Source organism: Ovis canadensis, chromosome 11, assembly GCF_042477335.2.
Source record: "Ovis canadensis isolate MfBH-ARS-UI-01 breed Bighorn chromosome 11, ARS-UI_OviCan_v2, whole genome shotgun sequence".
In the NCBI taxonomy this organism is placed as follows: domain Eukaryota; kingdom Metazoa; phylum Chordata; class Mammalia; order Artiodactyla; family Bovidae; genus Ovis; species Ovis canadensis.
Window position 1 is genome coordinate 60,518,696 of NC_091255.1, and position 18,292 is coordinate 60,536,987.

General features: G+C 55.8%; 1 protein-coding gene across 7 annotated transcripts; it reads right to left on the bottom strand.

Annotated features, from left to right (window-relative positions):
• Positions 1 to 1,520: 1,520 nt before the first annotated feature.
• Positions 1,521 to 17,638, bottom strand: GAA (alpha glucosidase). 7 transcript variants are annotated; one of them, XM_069543832.1, is made up of 21 exons: positions 17,517 to 17,581; positions 17,017 to 17,193; positions 14,276 to 14,797; positions 12,927 to 13,072; positions 11,832 to 11,997; positions 11,653 to 11,749; positions 11,054 to 11,173; positions 10,862 to 10,980; positions 10,646 to 10,777; positions 9,609 to 9,719; positions 9,050 to 9,163; positions 8,868 to 8,952; positions 8,326 to 8,443; positions 7,810 to 7,943; positions 6,510 to 6,661; positions 6,199 to 6,347; positions 4,877 to 5,018; positions 4,333 to 4,476; positions 3,743 to 3,907; positions 3,309 to 3,461; positions 1,521 to 2,906 (listed from the first exon to the last, which is right to left on the bottom strand). In XM_069543832.1, exons 3-21 carry the CDS (start codon positions 14,780 to 14,782, stop codon positions 2,847 to 2,849), a joined length of 2,814 nt encoding a protein of 937 aa, XP_069399933.1. In that variant the 5' UTR covers positions 14,783 to 14,797; positions 17,017 to 17,193; positions 17,517 to 17,581; the 3' UTR covers positions 1,521 to 2,846. The 7 variants fall into 7 exon arrangements, with proteins under 7 accessions (XP_069399933.1, XP_069399936.1, XP_069399930.1 ...); XM_069543835.1 differs by lacking the exon at positions 17,017 to 17,193 and adding an exon at positions 15,462 to 15,529 and having other exon boundaries at positions 17,517 to 17,570; XM_069543829.1 differs by lacking the exon at positions 17,017 to 17,193 and having other exon boundaries at positions 17,517 to 17,638.
• Positions 17,639 to 18,292: the final 654 nt, after the last annotated feature.

Genomic DNA, 18,292 nt, shown 5'->3' on the forward strand with positions numbered 1-18,292 from the left:
ATGAAGAGCTGGCACATGTTGCAATTTGAACCTTGAAGTAGGCTGAGTAGAACAAGCCAGTCACAAAGAGCCACACAAGTGCTTCTATTTCTATTAAATGTGTACCATAGAGACTGGATAACCGGTTTTCTGGGGGCTGAGAGGGGGTGACTGTAAAGGGTACAGGGCTTCTTTGAGGGTGATGAAAATGTTCTGGAACTATAAGTATGGTTGCACAATTCTATGAATATACTAAAAGGTACGGAATTGTACATTTTAAAGTGGTAAATTGTGCAGTATGTGAACTGTATCAAAAATCAGGTGGGGAATCTAACACTTCTTCTAAATTATACTTAAAAAGGGCATGAGCAAGGGGGAAAATACTTGTAAAGCATGTACTTGACAAAAGACAAACTGGAAAATACAAAGAATTTTGTGTGTAGGTAGAATGATGGTCCCCCCAAATGTGTGCTTAGTTGCTTAGTCGTGTCCAACTTTTTGTGACCCCGTGGACTGTAGCCAGCCAGGCTCCTCTGTCCATGGAATTTTCCAGGCAAGAATGCTGGAGTTGATTGCCATTTTCTTCTCCAGGAGATCTTCCTTACCCAAGGATTGAACCTGTGACTCTTGAGTCTCTTGCATTGGCAGGCAGGTTCTTTATCACTAGCGCCACCTGAAATTGGGTTCTAACATGACAAACTCAGAACTGAGGGCTAAGTATGAGGGCTACTAATTGTCTATCAACTTCCATTTTTTTTCTTAGGACCTCAGACAGTAGTGAAAATAAACAAGGAATTACTGTCTGTCAGTGCTGTGGGCAAGAATATGTCCTAGATAAGAAGTCTCTGTTAAGAAATCCATCTGCGGGCTTCCCTGATGGCTCAGTGGTAAAGACTGTGCATACTAATGCAGCAAACACAAGTTTGATCCCTGATCTGGGGAGGATCCTACATGGCTCAGAGCAAACTCAGCCTGTGCTCTAGAGCCCATGTGCTGCAACTACTAAAGCCCATGCTGTCACTCTGAGAAATGAGAGAAACTCATCTACCCCACCTCGAATGCCCACATCTTAATCCCTGGAACCTGTGAATATCCCACATTAAATGGCCAGAGGGGCTTTGCAGGTGAGATTAAGTTAAAGATTTTGAGATGAAGGGCTACCATGGGTCAGAGAGCGGTGTAATGGAAGAGGCGGAAGAGAGTCTCAATGGTGAGGATTCAGCTCACCGCTGCCGGATTTGGTGCCCCGAGCTATGATCTGGAGTAGCCCCTAGAAGCTCAGGAGGATGTGTAGGTGACGGTGGACCTCAGACCTGTATGTTCCGGAGACCGAATTCCGGAGAGGAAGCAGCAGCCCTTCTAACACCTGATTTTAGCCCGGTGAGACCAAGTCAGACTTCTGACCTACAGAACTGTGATAGAATAAACCTGTTGTTTTAAGCTACGGAAGACTGTGGTAATTTGTCAGTAGCAATGGAAAAACTATTTTATAACTCAGGGGGAACAAATCCAAGTAAAAAAATAGGCAAAACACCTGAACAGACACTTCACCAAAGAAAATTTATGAGTTACATAAGTCCAAGAAAAGATGCTCACCATCTTCAGTCATTAGGAACACGAATCAGACCCATAAGATCCACTGTCCCTGGAATGACTGAAATTGAAGAGACTAGACCAAGCCACAGCAAAGCTGGTAGGAGCACAGAGCGGGTCACCCACTTTGGAAAACAGTTCAATTATACACACACCCCCTCCATGTGATCTGACCGTCATGCTTGGTGTCTGCTCAAGAGAAATGAAAACATGTCCGTCCACACTGGTCCATGACTGCTGACCACATCTTCATTCCTAACAGTAAAAGGCTGAAAACACTCTTAAGGCCATTAAAATTTGATAAACCATGTGGCACCTCCATACCACAGCAAACTATTTGGCAATGAAAAAGCACACATACTACATGGATGAATCTCAGAGCAGTTGGATTAATATTAGCGCCCCCCCCCCATTCGCTGTATGATTCCATTCATAGAAAATTCCAAAAAACGTAAACTGATTTACAATGACCAAAAGCAGACCAGTGGTTACCTGGGAATGGAAGCGTGGGCGTAGCAGCTTTAGTCCACAGAGCCCTTGGGCAGGGTTGGGGAGGGCGTGCATCTCCCATCAGGTGATTGACACCAGGCCTGGCTGGGTGTTCTCCAGTCACCTGAGAGAGGGTGCTGCGGTGTGAGCGGTGGGCTGTGGGGGGCTGCTCTGAGAGCACACAGTGAAGCATGCACACTGCCTGAAAGTGTTCAGGGGCCCATCAAGGATGGAGCCCTACTTCTGTATCAAGACCTTCAGCTGCATCCTTTTATTGAAAATAACTGCACTTCAGATTGAGGGTTCCCTGAGTCCTGTGAACTCTGCTGAGTTGGGGGCAGCAGCCCAGAAAGCAGGCTGCAGCAGCCCCCAGTTCTGTGCTTTCATCGGGTCCCAGCAGCAGGGCCTCCTGAGGTGGGGGCCTTGCAATGCAGGTACCACCCTGTCCAGGCACCACCTCTGCATCATAGGCAGGCAGTGGTGGCTGACAGTGCACACACAGTACAGTGACAGGCTACAGGAGCCAAGCTTCCGGTAAACATTTCCAATATAGGGCACCCCTCAGGGCACTGATCTGACTGGCATCTGGGCAGAAGACTCAGACAAGCTGCTGGCCCACAGCCAGGGAGACAGACTCGCAAGCGGATCTGGGTGTTCAAGGACGTCAGTGCCATGTGACTTGGGGCAGGCGCTTCTGACCCAAGGCCCCTACACCGCCGACTGAGGGTGCAGGCGCTGGGCCACTGGGAGGTCTGTGAAGGAGCAGCACACCGCTGGGCCCCGGGTTAAGACCAACTGATGACAAACTGCTCTCCCATGGTCAGCGAGACAGGGATGGCCAGAGTCTGGGGACAAGAAATAGGAAAACTGGGTTGGCAACTGAAGTGAGCAGACAGGAACCTGTAGTGTGGCTGGGCAGTGGACGTGGGGCCTGGCCCAGGACTGGGAGTCTCGCTGGGTTCCCTCCCAGCACTCTTGGCAGTGGCCGCCTCAATCTGCTTTGGAAACGAGCTGCCCTTAAACCAGGGGCCGACAACATGGACACGGGCAGAGGAAAGATGTGAAGTGTAAGGGGCTAAACATCCCACTCTTCCCTGAAGTTCAGCTTCCTTTCTGCCCCTTGTAACATTCAAGTGTCCTCTCCATGCTGGACAGGGAGTCCCATGATGCCAGCTCAGCTGGCATTTCCCACCCCCTCACCCACCCTCAGGGGTAGGCCCTCTGGGCCCAATTGTGGGCTCTCTTGCCTCCGTGTCAGGGTTGAAGGTGAAGTTGGAGACAGGAACGCTGTTGCAGAGGACCTGCTGCGGGGCTGTGGCCACCCCCAGGACGGTCACGTTCCTCAGCTGCAGGCTGGCCCCCTCACTGCTCATGTGCACCAGCTTGTTTACAAAGGTGTTCTGGCCGGAGCAGAGAGATAGGACAGGAGGTGTGAGCAGATGGTCTGGGGCAGCAAGCCCCACTCGGGCAGGGTCTCTGGGCAGCATACCCCCTGCAACCCCTGGGATGCTGGCACAGTGCAGGGAACTCTGGTCAAGGAACTTGGCCCATGGGCTCTTCTCCCCTTCAGTCTGGTTGACCCGGTGACAGGTGGCCACCCCAGAACCCCAGGCCCAGCTACCCTCACCGAGTCAGGATAGTCACCCCAAGATGGCCCCCAACCGGGGCGGATCCGACTCACGTTCTTGGCCAGGAAGATGAGCTGCGTGTAGTCCCCACCATCCAGCACTCCCAGGCTCTCCCCGTCATCCCAGAACAGCTCCCCTTGGGCCTCCCCACTGGCTGTCAGGGCCACAGCCAGGGCCATGGGCTGCTTGCGGGACTCAGTGGTCGTGAGGGCAGGGCCCTGGGAGAGGGTGGCCCACGTCACTGTCCCAAGCCAGGTGGAGGCCTCCAAACCCAGGTGTGAGGAATGCTAGGCTAGGACGGTGCCATAGTGGAAGAAAGCGAGATCCGCAGGACAGTCTACGGCCAAGTAGCCTGGAGGCCCATGGAGACCACTGACACAGGGGGACACCTCAGAGAACACAAGGCCCATGGAGGTTTGCAGACTGTTTCCTGAGAAGGGCCAACGAAGCTCTAGAAGGCCCTAACCTCTGCCTGGCCTGGGAGCAAGTCAGTGCAGGGATGTGTCCTTCCCCAGCCCAGGTCATCCTCACCCCTCAGAAGCATCATCTCTCCCTGGGGGCGGACCTCCAGCTGGACAGAGACATGTGGGGGCCCAGTAGCCCCAGGGCTGGATGAATGGGCTCAGGGGCCCGGTCCAGATACCTGCATAGGGATGATGTACCCGGCCCGGAGGTGGACATTGATGGTGTCCAGTGGGGCGGATAGCGTCACCCACTGCCCCTTGCTGTGGATGACAGACGTGAGGGGTGCAGGAGGCGGGAGGCTGCCAATGGCTTCCATTGGTACCTGGAAGGGGATGTCATGTCACAAAGGGTCCTGAGCAGTGCCAAGACCCTGTGCTGTTGTTGGGAGGCAAGAGTGGAGACTGAGCCCCACAGTGGGGACAGAGCGAAGAGAGGCAGAAGCCAGGGCTCGGGTGGGGCCGCTCAGAGAATGGGAGAAGGGGCAGGTGTGTGGCAGCAGGAGAACTGGAGTCCTGGCTCAGCTTGGTGGCAAGTCACCCATCCAGCCTCAGTTTCTCCATCTAGAAAATGGGTCCTGCAAGGCTCATACAAGGTGATGCTAGCGGAGCAGCTCCAGGTGAGGGCCCTCATGTAGCAAGGACCCCTCCATACCAACAGTGCCAGAGGGAGGAACCCTCCACCATCTCCTCCATCCTCCCAGGCTTCGAGGCCCCAGGACTCACCGTCTGCAGGTCGTACCATGTGCCCTGGGGGAAGTAGCCAGTGACTTCAACCTTCTCAGCCTCGAGCACTGGGGTGATGAGCAGAGCCTCCCCCCACAGGAGCTGGCGGTCCACAGTCCAGGTGCTGGGGTCCTCGGGGAACCTTCAAAGAGGAAAGACTGGCAGGGTGGTCTGGCAACCTCTGAGGTCAGTGGGCTCAGGAGGCCCACGGGGAGGTTTGGAAGGGAGCTGAAGGACCTGGGTTACACGTGGCAGGGCTGGTTCTGGCCAAATGAAGTCAAGGCAGGAGCCAAGAATAACCTTTCCTTGCCTGATTATCCGTGCATGACCTGTTTACATTTCCTACTTGCAAACTGTGCTCTTGCCCACGTGTTTTATTTGGTTCTTGATGTTAGTCTTACACTTGGTCTGAGTTTCTGTACATTAGGGAGAGTGTCATTTTATTGACAAGTGAAAGTCACTCAGTCATGTCCAACTCTTTGTGACCTCATGGACTATACAGTCCATGGAATTCTCCAGGCTGGAATACTGGAGTGGGCAGCCTTTCCCTTCTTTAGGGGATCTTCCCAACCCAGGGAAGATTGAACCCTGGTCTGCTGCGTTGCAGGCAGATTCAACTGAGCCACAAAGGTTTTCTGCTATTCATTTGCCTTGACAATCTATGTTTAGAGCAGTTTTGTTTATTTTTCTGTTTATGTTCAGAGAAATGTTATCTTTTTTTTCTCTAAGTTAAACCTCCTTCCTTTGCTTTCTGCTTTTGATGCTTAGAAAGCCCTCTCCTGCCAGAGCAGAGGGAAACATGGACTTCTGTTTTCCTGGGGCTTTTTCTACAGTTTAACTTCTGACATTTAATTCATCTGGAATTTAAGTTTGTATGAGATGAGAGGAAAATAGATTTTTGCAAATACCTTACTAATTACCACACTACTGAAAAATCCTTTAACCCTCTGATTCAAGGAACCATTTTACATAATAGTAGCTTCTCAGGTATACCGAGTCCTATCTAGGGGATAGCTATTGGATTTCTTTGGTGGTCTTATTACCTTAAGCCCCAAACAGATTCAATTACGGTAGACTTACACCTTGTTTTGCCATCTGGGAGGCCTGGTCTGTACTCAGTGTTCACCATGGGATTTTCTGTTATCAAGGGCTCCCAGCCCTGAACTGGAATCCAGTGAGTAGGGACTGGGGGTACCTCAGCGGGGAGAGCCCAGATTTTGCTGCCACCTCCTTCCTCTTGGTGCCTGGAACACCCGACGCAGGAGGGTGGCTGCCCTGGGGTCAGTGGGCCTGAGGCCATTGCTCCCAACCCAGGCACTCACTCCAGGAAGAGGGGCCGGGCCACCGTCTCGCCTCTGACGTGGGCCCCGTGGAACAGCGTGTAGAGATAGGGCAGCAGCACGTAGCGCAGGGTGAAGGCCTTCCTCATGGCTTGCTGCGCCGTCTCGCTGAACCTGTATGGTTCCTGCGGCTGCAGTGGAGGGAGTGGCAGAAGCACCTGGGATCTGGGGTGGCAGTGCCCGGTGCCCCCACCGCAGGAGACCTGGCAGTTCGGGGCCAGCCAGCGCTGGGCTCCCTGGCACAGAAAGTGGCATTCCCCAGGGCACAGCCTCCCCTGCCGTCCCCACCCTACCTGGCTGATCAGGGCATTGTGGTTCCGCATGAAGGGGTAGAAGGCCCCCAGCTGGGTCCAACGCACACACAGCTCCTCTGAGGTGTTGCCCAGGAAGCCACAGATGTCGGCCCCCACCAGGGGCACCCCCAGCAGATTGAAAAGCAAGGTTTCTGGAGGGCAGAGTCGGACAGGTCTGCAGATGCCACAGCTGGACCAGTCCAGGAGCCTGACAGACGTGTCTGTTGAACTGGCGAGGAAGGAGGCTCTCTCCCAAAGCCCCTCCCACCCAGCCCCCACCCGATGGCTGGTGCATCCTGCACTTGTGGTTTCGGCAGAACACCCAGCCGTATCTGCTCCCTAACACCTAGAGTGTGCAGGGCAACCTAGATTGGTCAGGGATGAATTGAATCCCCTCCCCGCCCCACAAAGGTTAAGTTCTAGTCCTAACCCCCAGTTGCTGCAAATGTGACCACATTTGGAAACAGGGTCACTGCAGACATAATCAGGTTGAGGACATCAGGGTGGGCATCTACCATGACTCATTTCCCTATCAGAAGAAGGAATCAGGTACAGGAAACACAGAGAGTCCCAAACAAGATAAACTCAAACAGACCTACACCAAGACACAATTACAATGGCAAAAGTTAAAGAGGATTCCGGCCTGACCGCCACGCTGGCCCCAGGGTGAAAATCAGAGCCAGTCAGCACCCGTGGGCAGAGCCGGCAGTGGCTTTGTGAAGGAAGAATGGACTCAGCTTGGCAGGACATCACATACAGGATGTCACATATGTGACATCACATATGCATCACACGTGGAAGCGAGCCTGTGACTAGGAAAGCACTTCCAGGCTGGAGGGTTTGGGGGAGGCTCTCTTCAGCTGTGACTTCCGGAGGTCACCTCTACCCTCTCCCCAGGGCTCCTGAGCCATCCTTGGACGTAAGACGTCTGCAGCATCAGAGCTCTTGGAACAAAAATCAAAATTCTCTTTGCAAGGTGGAGCCAGGCAGAGACAACAGGGGTGGGGGCGCCCTTTGGACTGAGCTCAGATGCAGTTTTCACGCAGCTCAGAATGTGGTTATCAGAAGGGATGTTCTGACAAAGCATGAATCCAAGATGGGATGCTGGGAAGAGCAGCACCACAGGTGAGCCCACTCACATGGGTAGCTGACTTGCACAGGTGAGCCCTCTCACAGGAGTTGGCGGCAGGCCCCACCCCATCGCAGCAGCATCTCTCTGAGGACCTGGCTCTGGACAAACTCCCCTGGAGAGGGGGCCCACCCTCCCCTCCTTGCCCCACCTCCTGACAGGTGTGCTCACCTGGCACAGAGTAGGAAAGCTGCTCCCAGTTGCTCCACACATCCCCAGTCCAGTGGCCAGAGTATCGGCCATGGCCGGCAAAGGTTGAGCGAGAGATCACAAAGGGACGTGTCCCTCGAGCCTTCACCAGGGCCCTGGGTGGAGAGAGCTGTGCTGAGCGGGGTCACCGGGAACCCCATCACTGCCGGCAAGAGTGCCTGGCAGCGCAGCAGGGAGGGCGGGCTGGGAGCAAGGAGCCAGATAGCTGAGGCCTCCGCCCATGTCTGCCGGACAGTCAGCCCTGCCACCCAAATACCCTCAAAATGCACGTGTCCCATGCTGGACAAACATCCCCTGAAGCTCAAGGAAGCCAGAGGTCCTGGCCAGCCCTGGCTCTCTGTCTCAACACCATGCCCTTCCTCTGAGGCACCAGGCATGGAGCTGGAGGGCAAGAAGGGTTAGAATGAGGGTGGCAGGGGCCCTGGGGGGAAGGGGCCCTGGGCTTCCTTCTCTCCTTCCCCAACCCTGGCCCCTCACCTGTGGGAGGCTAAGGCTTCAGTCAGGCCATACAGGTTGTGCAGGTCGTAGTGCGTGGACAGGAACTGGTGGCTGGAGGCGCAGATGGTGGCTGCCCGGAGGGTCCCGCCAACCACCCCTGGAGAAGAGGGGGCTGTTTCCTTGGAGCCTCTGCCCAGCAGGCTGGTGCCCCCCACATCCTGGAGCCCCTTGGAACCTGGGTACAGTCTCCACTTCTCCAAGGACAGGACAAGGTGGTGCCACAGCCTGGCCTCTGCAGACCCAGACTTCACCTCTGCCTGCTTCTGAACCAGCTGCGCCTGGAGCGCCCCCTCTGAGCGCTCACGCAGCACACGCCTGGTCAGCATCACGTGGCTGGGGTCTCCCCACGGGAACCTCACTCCTGTCCCAGGCTCCTGCTATCCATCAGCTTCTCAGAAACCAGGGCTTCAAGCCTCCCAAATCAGAGAAGGGAAATCCCTTGATTTGAGCTATTAAATCCCCAGCTGACTAGTGCTGGGAACAGGCGGGTGGAGGCAGGCAGGGATCAGGGGACAGGTCACCTGGGAGGTAGGGCGGGTTCTCCAGGCCGTTGTCTGGGCAGCCATCCACTGAGCCCCTCACAAAATTGGATGGCTCGTTCATATCCTGCGAGAAAGGACCAGGGGTTGGACATACTACCTGGTGCAGGGCTTGGGGCTGGTCCCGAAGGCCACAGGACACCCAGGGGCAGGGCCACACTCACGATCCACATGCCATCGAAGGGCACTTGGGCGTGGAACTCGGTCACCATGTCCTGCCACCAGTCAAGAGCTTCGGGGTTGGTGAAGTCGGGGAAGGCGGTGAGTCCGGGCCACACCTGGACAAGAGGTCAGAGGGCAGACGGGGCCCCTGGAGCCTGCACAGAGGCCCTGGGCAAACCAGCTGCGGGCAGGGCTGCAGCCTCACTCCTCTCCCCTGGGGGTGGGTGGACTGCAAGGGGGAGGAGCATGGGGAAAGGCCCCGGAAGCCACCCTCCTGGTCCTGGGCTTGCCCTCGGGAAGAGGCAGGGACTCTTCTGGATGCACCCCTGCAACCCCCACCACTCCTCCCCAGAAAGCCCCTGGGGACCCAGAGGCTCTGAGGTCTCCCTGAGGAACTTTGGAGCTCGTGTCTGAACTGCCTGCAAACAAGGGCCCCTGACACAAGGATTCTAGGTGCCCTGCCTTGTCAGAAGCCACTGTCACCCCTAGCTGTGAACCCCGCCTTCAGTACCACTGGCTGGAGACCCCTTTCTCCCCCTTGCCCCCCAGGCCCCACTGTACCTGCCCAATCAGTGGCTGCCCAGTCTCATTGGTGATGAAGACCCCCCGCCTCAGACCCTCGTCGTAGGGTCGGTAGGTCCCAGCAGGGCCTGAGCTGCTGATGGCAGGATCCTGGAGAGAGAAACCGGTCAGGATGAGAAGTAAACGCCTGAAACTTTGGCCCCATCGCTGGGAAAACGCTCTCCCTAAATGTTAGCAAGGCAGAAATGGATGCGGCTTCACAGGAGTCAACACGCTGCGCATGGAGGTGCACGCGACCTACCCCCGGATGGCCAAACAGGGAGCACCTGGATGCAAGTTACTTTTGCTTGAAGGGCCCAGAATTTCACAAATGCTCTACAGTGACCATTTATTTCATTTAGAAATAAAAATAAGAAACGGTCTGCACCTGCCCTCCTTACTCTGAGTGAGTGGCCCTGGACACTGCTCCCTTCAGAGGCGCCGTGAGGATGGAAATACCATCAGTCCAATTCCAAACGGATTTCCTCTCCTGAAGGGCATCCACGGTGGCGACCACTTGGTTGTCTCCCCCTCCCCACCTCCTCCTCCGGGCACCCCCCCCACAAGCTATACCAGCCCGAACTGCACCCCTCTGGCTGCGGGGACTGGCCTAGGGAAGTGTGTCTTTGTGCTGAACCACTCAGAGCCTGCTCTGCTCCCCACAAGGCAGAGCTGACCACTGGGAGGAAAGGCAGGGGTCTCACAGAGCATTGCAGCTGCTCCGGCACACAGCTCCACCTGGCCTGCCCACAGCTGAGCGGTGTCAGCCGAGGGATGCCCTCACCACTTGCTTTCAGCGGTTCAAGCAACTTACAGCTGCAAGGATCCTGAGCAAAGACATTTCCAGGGACATCACTGGATCGCAAAGGCCAAATCTATAAATCTGATATTCCCTCAATACCAAAGACCCTCAGAAATGTTCTCTGTGCCCACGGCAGGTCAACAACGATGCCACTGAGTTGGAGCCACCAGATGCTCAGACCCTTGGCTTCTAAAAGAGCCCGCTCCGTGTGGCACAGGACACAAGGGGCACTCACCACGATCATAATGTACCGCCGACCACCCTGGTGGAGCTCCTGCACCATGGCCGGGAAGTCCCCGAAGTGGTCCTTGTTGAAAGTGAAGTCCCGTCTGGCATCCATGTAGTCGAGGTCATTCCACTGAACATCCTGCAGCCACAGCACAGGGCGATTGGGGCCCAGGCTCGCCACCCCCGCCCCGCAACGGGCCCCAGGCCCTTCCCCAGCACTCACCAGGGGGAAGTAGGCCCTGGTCATGTTCTCCACGACCTGGCGGGTGATGGCGGAGGTGGAGTAGCCCCAGCGGCACAGGTGGAAGCCCAGGCCCCAGTATGGCGGCATGAACGGGTAGCCTGGGGGCCAAGGTGACTGTGAGTGGGCAGGAGGGGTTGGGGAGAGAGCAGCCGGGGCTGGGGTGAGGCCTACCCACGACATCCAGGTACTGCTGCACCACGCTCTTGGGCTCCGGGCCCAGGAAGATGTACACGTCCAGGATCCCGCCTATCGACCTCCAGCTGAGGGCTGGGCTGGGCTGCAGGACCACATCTGGAGGAAGCAGCCTTGGGGCTCAGGGACAAATACTCACCCCCCTTCCCTGGGGCCTTCAGCGCTGCACCAATGGGCCAAACACCTGCTGCAGAGGTCCTCCCGCAGGGAGCTGGGGGACCAGGACAGTCACTCTAAGCCCAGGTCACTGAGAGACTTGGAGCAAGACAGGAAGGTGCTGAGCAGCCTGAGGCCCCGCTTTTTGGCCTTAGTCCCCCTCCTCACATCAGAGGTCTCACCTTAGGGGCACCGAAGGATAGAGCTGGCAGAGGCCATGGCCCACTGCTCATTTCTCGGAGAATTTACAAGGCCCAATTCTCTGCCCCCTCTCTGAGACCTGCAGCCTGTCAGGCAGGTACAGAAAGCCCCAGGCCCCTCAAGGTAGGAGGCGGTGTAGCTGCACCAGGGAAACCCAGGCTGGGGGCTTAGAAGCAGAACTGGCCAGAAGATGTGGAGGGCCCCAGTGCCCCCATGCTTACCCATGGCATTGCTGTTCAGCAGGAAGACCCCGTGAGCCAACCCGCCATCCTCCAGGACCAGGTAGAAAGGGTGAGATCCGTACAGGTTCACGTTGGGCTGGGACATGGCAGACACCCTACTTTACGTCCTGGCCCATGAAGCCCCTCTGATCCCAGACCCCCTTCTGCCACCCTTTTACCTCAGGGGCGATGTCCCGGTTCCAGAGGGTGATCTTGGTCCAATTGGTGCTGAGCATCAGGGACCCAAGGTGTTCGGCAAGGCCTGTGATATAGTGGGATGGCAGGGAGGTGGACAGCTGCAGAAATTGGTCCGCAAAGAACAGGGGGGCCACCGTAGTGTTCAGCCTGCCAGAAGAGTCCAGGTGGCCTCACATGAGAAGCTGACAGCTCTGTGAGCCCTGACCGCAAGCGGCTGCTGCCCCAAACCCTTCCAGTCCTGGCAGTTGTGGCCCTGAGTAACACCTCCCAGGAGGGCCAAACTGCTCCCAGACTTCATGGAGCTGCCCAGCCAGAGGCAGTTAGGGCACTCTGAGGTTCCACAGGGTCAAGAGAAAGGATGAGACAAGTTAATAACTGCAGTGTCTGGTAAACTGGTATGTGCCGTGTGCTGTGCTTAGTCACTCAGTTGTGTCTGGCTCTGTGACCCCATGGACTGTAGCCCGGCAGGCTTCTCTGCCCATGGGGATTTTCCAGGCAAGAATACTGGAGTGGGTTGCCATGTCCTCCTCCGGGGGATCTTCCCGACCCAGGGTTCAAACCCAGGTCTCCTGCACTGCAGGCAGATTCTTTACTGGCTGAGCTACTAGGGAAGCCCATGTTGATATGTACTATGTGATAAGCAAATAATAAAGCAGAGTAGGGGGTACTGCCTGGAGTGGGGCTGCTCCTTTAGACTGGACAGGGTTTCTCAGCCGAGGCACTGGGCCAGTCCCTCTGTGTTCTGGGCCATCCTGTGTGCCGTGGGGAGCTGGGTGGAATCCCTGTATCCCCGCCTTGGTGGTGACAATGTCTCCAGCTGTTGCCCAGTGTCCCCCAGGGAAAATCACTCCCAGTGGGCCTCCCTGGGGGTGGACAGTGTGAGTGGGGGGCCTTTGAGAAGGGGCCTTTGAAGGCTCGGGTGCAGGGAACAGTGAGCACCAGGATCCCCAGGGGCCATGAACAGCAAGGAGGCCAGAGCAGGAGGGTGGACCACAACAGGGTCAGGGACAATGCCCTCCAGCTCCCTGGCCTTCCTACACAGATTGGGGGGTGGGGCACAGAGACTAGGCACTCACAGCACCCGTCCGTCCAGCTTCCGCCGCACGACCACCCCGAAGGGCTCCTCTGAGAACTCCACGCTGTAGAGTGTGAACGGTGCCTGGCTGCTGACACGTGGGGTCTCCAAGGGCACCTCATAGCGTCTGTTGGCGGGATCTTTGATCTAGAGGACAAGAATAGTGTCATGAGGCCCTTGGTGGCTGGCCACCCCTAACACCTGTCTACTCCATCCTTCACCCTCCAGAGGAGGGAGGAATCAGTTCAAGTCCCAGGGCAGCTGCACAGAGCGTGGAGTTGTGGACAGACTAGTCCACACCCCTGAGCCTCAGTATCCTATAAAGCCAGGAGAGCACCTCCTGTGGGCTGCCAGGTAAATTACAGAACACCAGGAAATCTGGGTTTCAGACACACAATTGTTTTTAGTATTAATATGTCCCAGAAATTCTATGGGACATACTTATGCTTAAAAAAAAAAAAAAAGACCAATTCCTCCGTTATCTGAAATTCAAAATTGTATTTTTATTTCCTGAATCTGGCAATGGTTTTCTGCCTGGCATTTCTAGTCATAGGGTGAATGCAAAAACATAATTAGATCACCCAACCATTGTTTGGGTACACAGTCATCACTCAGTAATTCATGGCTGCTATTAATTACTTTGTTAAAATAACTGGGTATTACTGAACTGTGTGCTGCAGGCTCTCTCACCTTTGTGTCTGGACATTCATTCAGTTGACAAGTTTTTACCAAGTACCTGCTATGTGCCAGACACTGTCCCAGCAGCTGGGAATAAATCGGACAAGAGGTCCTGCCCTCAGTGGCTGGGATCCCACCGCCCACTGCCTGGAATGTCCCCCTTCCTACCTACTGCTTTAGGTCCCAGCTGGGATGTCACTTCCTGAGGGGGAACCTAACCTCCCACCACCTCACTTTAAGCCCTGCCCTCTAGAACACTCCTAGAGCCTCCCAGTCACTGTCTTAGTGACCCACTATCCCCTGAATGTGATGCCAGGTCTGCTCACACCCAGACTCTGGGTGAGGGTACAGTACACATCTATGCGTAAATGAACACCCCATAGAGTCTGTCTTCAGGCTTCCCTGGTGGCTCAGATGCTAAAGAATCCACCTGCAATGCAGGAGACCTGGCTTCAGTCCCTGGGTTGGAAGATCCCCTGGAGGAGGGCATGGCAACCCACTCAAGTGTTCTTGCCTGGAGAACCCCGTGGACAGAGGAGCCTGGTGGGCTACAGTCCATGGGGCCTCAAAGAGTTGGACGTGACTGAGCCACTCAGCACAGCAGAACCCATCTTCATCCACTGTCCACAAACTCTCTGCCCCTGCCCAGCCTATGGCCCCCATCCTGCCCACCATGAAGTGAAGTCTGCTCTCGGTCTCCATCAACACGTCCAGCTTCAAGGTCATGATGTCCTTGGGGAAGAAGGTCGGGACGGCACGGGTCAGGGTGGCCGTGTACCCTGTCTCAGTGGAGGTCAGATTCTCCAGCCTGTAACTAGGGTAGCTGGGAGGGAAGAAGCACCAGGGCTGCCCCATCTGGGCATCCGGAGGCCACTCTGCAGGCACGTAGCAGCAGCCGCGGGCCTCACATTGCTGCTGGGTGATGCCCTTGTCTGGGGCGCAGTCGAAGCGGCTGTTGGGGGGCAGATCGCACTGTGTGGGCGCTGCCCTGGGGCTGCCAAGGCAATCTGGGCTGCTGGCTCCTGGCTGGCAAGCTTGGTGAATCTCATCTTGGGAGAAGCCTCGTAGTTCTCGGGGGACCATCTCCAAGTCATGAAGCAGGATGTGCCCCAGGAGGGCCAAGGAGAGGAGGGTGCAGACCCCCAGCAGGGTGCGGGAGCAGGGTGGCCACCTCATCATGGGTGGACAGTGGATCTAGGAAGCGGGCAGACAGAAGAACCAGGCTTAACAGGACAGCAGGAGGGAATGCCCAGGTCCTCAGGGGACTCTCAAAGCAGCTTCCAGACTTGACTTGGGGCTGGCCCAACAGCGCCCAGGGCGGAAGTGAGTGAGGGCAGACCTGGGGCAGGGAGGAAAAAGGGAAAGGAGAGAAAAGTCCCAAACAGGGAGTTGTAGAATTCTGCCCATTGTGAAGTCTTCTAATATGTCACAGATTAACGCAGCTAGAATGTCTGTCAAAATGACTTAATAAAGACAAAATAACAAAATGACTTAATAAAGACCCACGTGACAGATCAAGCGGAACAAGTTCCCACAGTAGATGGAGTAAGTCCCGCTCTTGTATGAGGACTGTGGCCGAGGCGATTAAGTCTTGGCCAATGGGGCGGAAGTGTACCCTTTCTCTGTCCCTCTCTGCTGACCTGGATGTGGATACAGCCTCTGAGGGGTCTTGGGCACCACAACCCAGGGCAACGGACGGCCAAGCACACAAGAGAGGCCTGGCCCCCAGGACTTGGCAAGGGGAGGCCCTCCTGGCCCCTGCCGTCAGGTGTGTGAGAAACCTGCCCATAGCAGTCTCTGCCATAGCCACTGCACTGGAGCCTCGCTCTGGTGAGTCTGGTGCTGAGACTGTTATTACCTGCATCTTGCTTGTTTGTCCAGCTCCTCTGAGGAGCAGCAGCCATGGATACGGGACTAAACATAAATCTGCTTGAGAGAAAATGAGGAGGTTGGCAGAGAGGCTGAGACCACCCACATGTACCCAACCTTCTGACCTCACAGGAGAGTAGTGGCTCCCAGAGCCCCAGACTGTTATGCAGGTTAAGGAAGGTTGGGCAAGGCCATGGCGGTGGGAGTCCTCAAGCCAAAGCTGGTCCTCAGAGGAGTCCAGGTCTCCCAGAAGAAGCCTGCCCTAGTGTTAAGGGCCAGGAGGTGGCCCCTTGAAGGAGATGGCAGTGATGATTTCAGGGCACAGGAGCTGAATCTCTGTCAGCAAAGCTCCTTGTGGCAGGAGGTCTGTAAGCTGCATTCTCACGGCCTCTGGAAACATGCAGATACTGGGGGGTGAGGGTGGGGAGAAGTCACCCACCTCGGAAGTGCACCCACGTCATTGAGAGTCTGAGCCTGTCCCAAACAACCAGTCAGTCACCTGGGACATTCTAGGCACCATACTTCACCAGTATGTAAGGTGTAAGAGCAAACTGTTTTCATTCACAACACTTCTGACACCAAAAGTGTGGGGCTTTTTCACACTCAGGTCAATTCAATTCTGATGAGAACTACTGGATTAGCAAAGACCCTACAGGTTGAGGGCTCAGTGCCATGAACTTCCCCCACCTCAGACACTACCTGCAAGTTCCAGACTGTCACTTGCACTTCTGACCACGCAGCTATAAATTCCAGGGTTCACACAACACCCCTCACATCAGGTTCAATAACTGGCTAGAACAACTCACAGAACTTAGGAAAGTACTTTACTTGTTTATTATAAAAGATACAACCTAGGAATACCCAGAGGGCAAGGTATGGAGAAGGGGTGCTCAGCTTCTACGCCCTCTCTGGGCTGGCCACCCTCTGAGCAACAAAATGTGTTCACCGGCTTGGAAGCTCTCTAAACCCCAACTACTTTAGGGTTTTATTATGTAGGCACGAAAGGATGAGATCACTGACCACTGGTAATTAACTTAATCACCAGCCACAGTTCCTCGGAGTGAGGCCAGGTGAAAGTTCCCACCCTGGAATCCTGCCTTGGTCCTTCTGGGGACTAGTTCCCATTCTGAAGCTGTTTACAAGCCCCCAGTCATCTCATGAGCATGAAACAGACATTCTGATCACCACCAAGATTCTAGTGTCTGTAAGAGTTATGTGTCAGGAACTAGAGACAAAGACTGGGGATAAATATAAATTTTTTATACCACACAGTGCCCCAGCTCCACTTGACTCTGCCAGACACATCTGTGATGGTGATTATTCAGAAACTTGGGGAACTCAAAGTGGAAGGTCTTGGCCCTTCCCACCCAGACTTCAGAAGTTGAAGAGGTGGCCAGCGGCACAGTCAGGGCAGCACCCCATCCCTTCCCTGTTTCCATTTTACAGACAGGGAAGACAGCCTAGAAGGGGGAAGAGATCCTACAATGGGGACGGGCCACACTCATAGCGCTCGACAGTTTAGAGAAAAATGGGGAAGGACTGACCGTCAGTAGGTTAAGTGGCGCCCCGGAAGGCCTGTCGCCCCGTTTTCTGGGCTGTGACTTTGAACCGTTGGTCCCCAGGCCACAGTGGTGGTACGGACAAGCTTCGTTCAGAGCCCAGCTCCACCACCGGCAGAGGCAGCTGAAGAATTTTAAACCTCCCGTGCCTCAGCTTCCTCCCTGTGAACGTGGGCAAGCACAGCCTTCCTCGCCCAGCTCGGGGGCAGTGAGTGGGTACCGTGGAGCTTCCGGGATCCCCATGTTACTGAGGTCTCTGTCGTCACTGCTGACCGCTGGCGCGCGGCCGGGGCACTATGCCCTCAACTTCTCCAAAAGGAAAGCACTGACGACCAACCCTTCTATCGATCGACCCCTCCCTTCTCGGGCTTGACGACTTCCTGGATCCGCCAAGCCCCCAGTCTGTGGGGTTGCCGCGGACCGCCCCGGCCCCGCCACTCGCTGGGACCACCCGCAGCCCCAGTCCAGCTGTCGGGCCGGCTCACCTCCGCGCACGCGCGCCGGCCGCAGCGGCCACCTCGGGATACAGCGCCCGCGGCGCAGCGGCGGCGAGTCACGTGACAGTTCCCTGCGCAGGCGCCCTTGGTGAGTGCTCATCCCCGGGCGTGCGCCCTCTGGTGGTGGGGCGCGCAGGGGCATCCTCGCCCTCTTGGCCTCGGCGCCCCTGGAAAGTGGGAGGGGCCCAGTGGCCATGCGCACTGCAGGGAAGAGGGCTCTGGGGAGAGGCCTGGCCTCGCCTTTTGCGATCTGGGGAGGGTGCGACGCCCCCGATTGAGCGAGCTCTCCGCGTTCTAGAGGCCACCAGGCCACGCCAGAGGCCTGACTGCGAATTTATCACCCAGAGGCCGAAAATTTGGAAGCAACTTAAACTTCTGAAAGGAAAATGTCATAACCCATAAAACCGACTGTCATGAAAATGTTCGATGACAAGTTACTTTTCATACAGTGAGAAAAGGCTCATGTTAAGAGGAGCAAGCTTGTACTGCAAGAAACTAACACAACATTGTAAAGCAACCATGAGCTAAGTTGCTTCAGTGGTGTCTGGTTCCTTGCGACCCCGTGGACTGAGACCGCTGGGCTCTTCTGTCCATGGGATTCTCCAGGCAAGAATACTGGAGTGGGTTTCCATGCCCTGCTCCAGGGCATCTACCTGACTCAGATATCGAACCTGCGTCTCTTCCATGTCCTGCATTGGCAGGCAGGTTCTTTACCACTAGTGCCACCTGAAGTGAAAGTGAAAGTCGCTCAGTCATGTCCCACT